We start from the raw sequence: 3997 nt of genomic DNA on the forward strand, positions 1-3997 counted from the left end.
GGTGTATGTGGCTGGCGCCTTAGCCCGTTGAGCTATAGGCGCCGAGCCAATTATTTCTATTTCTATTTTTAAAAGTGAAAAAAATACTGTGCTATTTAGAATATTAAGTTTATAGGCAATAAAAAATTAAATTAAACATGCTTATAGAGGCTCAGTGCTGGTTAGCACAGTGGTTACGGTGCCAGCCACATATACTGAGGGTGGCAGCACCAGGGTGGCCATCACCACTAGGCCCGGGCCAGTTAAACAACTGCAACAAAAAATAGCTGGGCGTTGTGGTGGGCGCCTGTAATTCCTCCACACTTGGGAGGCTGAAGCAAGAGAATCACTTAAGCCCAGAAGTTTGAAGTTGCTGTGAGCTGTGACGCCATAGCACTCTACTGAGAGTGACATTGAGACTCTGTCTCGAGAAAAAAAATAATAATAATAAATGAATAAAAGTATTTATAGAACTTAAAACAGATTTCCTAGCCAGGAGACCAAAAAACAGGTTTCCTAAATTAGAAGTGGAGAACACAGCCTGTGACACTTTAAGCTAAATCACTGACTGGACTTGCAAAACCAGATGACACTAGAAAATTCACTATGACATTAAGGCAAAAATATACAAAGGTATCTGAAAAGCACTGCTAACTTTTTAAAAGACATTTAATCAATGTTTAAAAAAATTGTTTTCTGGGCTGGGCTCAGTGGCTCATGACTCTAATCTTAGCATTCTGGGAGGCCAAGGTGGTGGATTGCCTGAGCTCACAAGTTCGAGACCAGCCTGAGCCACAGAAACACCTCACCTCTAAAAATAGCTGAGCATTGTGGAGGGCACCTGTAGTCCCAGCTACTCGGGCGGCTGAGGCAAGAGAATCGTTTAAGCCCAACAGTTTGAGGTTGCTGTGAGATATGACGCCACTGCACTCTACTGAGGGCAACAAAGCGAGACTCTGTCTCAAAAAATAAAAAGAAAAAATTGCTTTCCAAAAAATCATTTCTTTAAAGTTACGGAATCGTACTTGACTTAATTATTCAAGTCAAACTTGCTGATGTAGTTCATGTACTTGGCTCACTTTTGCCCTTTATCCTCCTCTTCTGGTGGCACGCACCAGCATAAAAGCTAATACATTCACATTAAGACCAGTTCATTTGACAATAAAAAGTGCCTAAGAAGAAATAAAAAGAAAATGCTCTTCCCCATCTCAGGCTACCACCCCGCCCCACTGTTATACTGCACATTTATCTCAACCCATTATCAATCTATCACGACCTGTTCAGTGAGGGAGCACTTTAGTGGCATAAACTGCAATCTCATTCAAGTTCTTGGCAGACAAACTCAGATATTATGGTACCTCTTCAAAGACTACTTTGCTTGTGAGATCAGAAAGAAGGACGTGTGGAGGGCAGCAGGACTTCTGGTTTCAAAAAGGGAAGGCTTGCCTAGTTAAGGATGTGGCCTGGGGCAAAGAAGCAGGAGACTAAACCATTTTATTAGTGTATCTTTGTAGGAAAACACATTTTTGTTATTAAATTATACATTATACTCTGGCCTTGAAATAAAATAGATCTTGATTTGAGAATCAGTTCTGACACTTTTAGGTGTTTCATTTCAGATGAGTTATTATGCTTTACTACTCTAGGTCTGTTCCCTTATGAGGAATAACAACAATGTATGTCTCAAAAGTGTGTTGTGAGGATTAAATGAAAACTCAGTTAACATTTTAAGCTCAGTGGCTGGAATATTATAGATGTTTAACAAATGATTGCTCCTATCATCCACAATTCTATTCTTTGAGACCCATTCAGTGTCCTCTGTAATCAGAACAGCATCAAGTTATTCAGGTAGTTGTATTTTTCTAACAAAGGATCAACATAAACAGAAAGCATACCTAATACTAAATAGTCCCACAATAATTTTTTTCCTTGCAAAAATTTTAGCAATCATATAAAAGGCCAGAAAAGAAAGCTAAAAGAGGCCGAGTATAGAGGCTCACGCCTATAATCCTCGCACTCTGGGAGGCCAAAATGGGTGGATTGCTTGCGCTCACAGGTTTGAGACAGCCTGAGCCAGAGTGAGACCTCGTTTCTTAAAAAAAAAAAAAAAAAAAAAAAAGGTAGCCAGGCTTTGGCAGGTGCTGGTAATCCCAGCTACTTTGCAGGCTGAGGCAAGAGGATCACTTGAGTCCAAGAATTTGAGAATTTGAGGTTACTATGAGCTATGACACCACAGCACTCTACCAAGGGGTAACAAAATGAGACTGTCTCAAAAAAAGAAAGCTAAAATAGCCATGTGCAGTGGCTCAGGCCTGTAATTCTACCATTTTGGAAGGCCCAGCTGAGAGGACTGCTCCAGGTCAGGAATTAGAGACCAGCCTAGGTAATAGTGAGACCCTTTCTCTACAAAAATCAGAAAAATTAGCCAAGTATGGAGATGTGTGCCTGTAGTTCTAGTGACTTGGGAGGCTGAGGTGGGAAGATCACTTGAACCCAGGTGTTTGAGGCTGCAGTGAGCTATGATCCCACCACTGCACTCTAGGCTGGGTGACAGAGCAATACTCCATCTCTTAAGAAAAAAAAGTAAAGAAAGCAAGCTAAAACATCTATGTATGTTTGTGTATATATACAGGGTGGCCATAAAGTTCCTATGCAATTTAAAATAGTGTCTAATTTAAAATTGTGCACAAAGTTTATGGACATCCTATACATATATATATATATATATATACACACACATACACACACACATGCACACACATTCACAAGGACTGTTATGTTACAGACTACTGAATTATGAGACAGCTCAAAGTTTGCGGGAAAAAAATTGAAATTTCTTTGCCAATTAGACACACTCAATGTTTCCCTCTCATGCTGATTTATTCAGAGCCATCACTACTAAAACAATAAGATGAAGTTACTCTTTTTTTTTTGAGTCTGAGTCTCAAGTTGACACCCTGGGTAGAGTGTCATGGCACCACACCTCACAGCAACCTCAAACTCTTGGGCTTAAGCAATTGTCTTGCCTCAGCCTCCAAGTAGCTGGGACTATAGGTGCTATTTTTTTTTTTTTTTTTTTTGGTTGTAGTTGACATTGTTGTTTGGCAGGCCTGGGCTCAATTCAAACCCACCAGCTTTGGTGTATGTGGCTGGCGCCCTAGCCACTTGACCTACAGGCCATGAGCTACAAAGTTACTCTTTATCACATGTGAAGTGGTCTATGATATAGTATTAACTACATTTATTTTATCTTATTTCGTTTTGTTTTTGAGACACAGCCTCAAGCTGTTGCTCTGGGTAGAGTGCCGTAGCATCACAGCTCACAGCAACCTCCAACTCCTAGGCTTAAGAAATTCTCCTGCTTCCGCCTCCCAAGTAGCTGGGACTACAGGCGCCTGCCACAATGTCTGGCTATTTTTTGGTTGTAGCCGTCATTGTTGTTTGGCAGGCCCAGGCTGGATTCAAACCCACTAGCTCAGGTGTATGTGGCTGGCGCCTTAGCCACTTGAGCCACAGGCGCTGAGCCTAGCTACATTTATTTTTAAACACAGTTCAAATGGCACATCATGTACAAAAATTAACAAATGAATATTTACCTGTTTCTCTTCTTCTGGCATGTTTTTTTCTAGTTCTATTAGGTATTCTTCATCTAGTTCAGAGGAATTCACATCATCATCAGGTTTCTTCTCAATCTTGTCCACTCCTGGCTCCTCCTCATCAAAAGAGGCGCTGCAGTCATGAAAACACTCCTCTTCTCCCTGGTCCTCCTGGGAACAGGCCTCATCATCCCTGAGCAGCTTGTTCTGGGAATGCTGATCTTTGGGATCAGAAACTAGATGGCCAGTACACTCTGTTTCCTGGGGCTCTGTAACCTTCAAGCCATTGAACAGATCCTCTGGAACCCTACAGTTTCCTGATTTCTCCCCCATGCTGAATCCAATGAGGGAGGTGATGCTGAACCTCTGGGAATGAAAAAAACATCTGTTATGAAATTGTGCTGATATTAAAAAAAAAAAAA

General features: G+C 41.2%; 1 protein-coding gene across 1 annotated transcript in view; it reads right to left on the reverse strand.

The window, feature by feature from the left end:
- TTC1 (tetratricopeptide repeat domain 1) overlaps positions 1-3997 on the reverse strand; it is a 57134-nt gene that overhangs the window by 50911 nt on the left and 2226 nt on the right. The window contains exon 2 of the mRNA XM_012808983.2: positions 3576-3941. Coding sequence (XP_012664437.1) covers positions 3576-3908 — 333 coding nt within the window. The 5' untranslated portion in view covers positions 3909-3941. The remainder of the gene's footprint in view (positions 1-3575; positions 3942-3997) is intronic.

This window comes from Otolemur garnettii, unplaced genomic scaffold (genome assembly GCF_000181295.1).
Source record: "Otolemur garnettii isolate 467f Iridium unplaced genomic scaffold, OtoGar3 scaffold00003, whole genome shotgun sequence".
Taxonomy (NCBI): domain Eukaryota; kingdom Metazoa; phylum Chordata; class Mammalia; order Primates; family Galagidae; genus Otolemur; species Otolemur garnettii.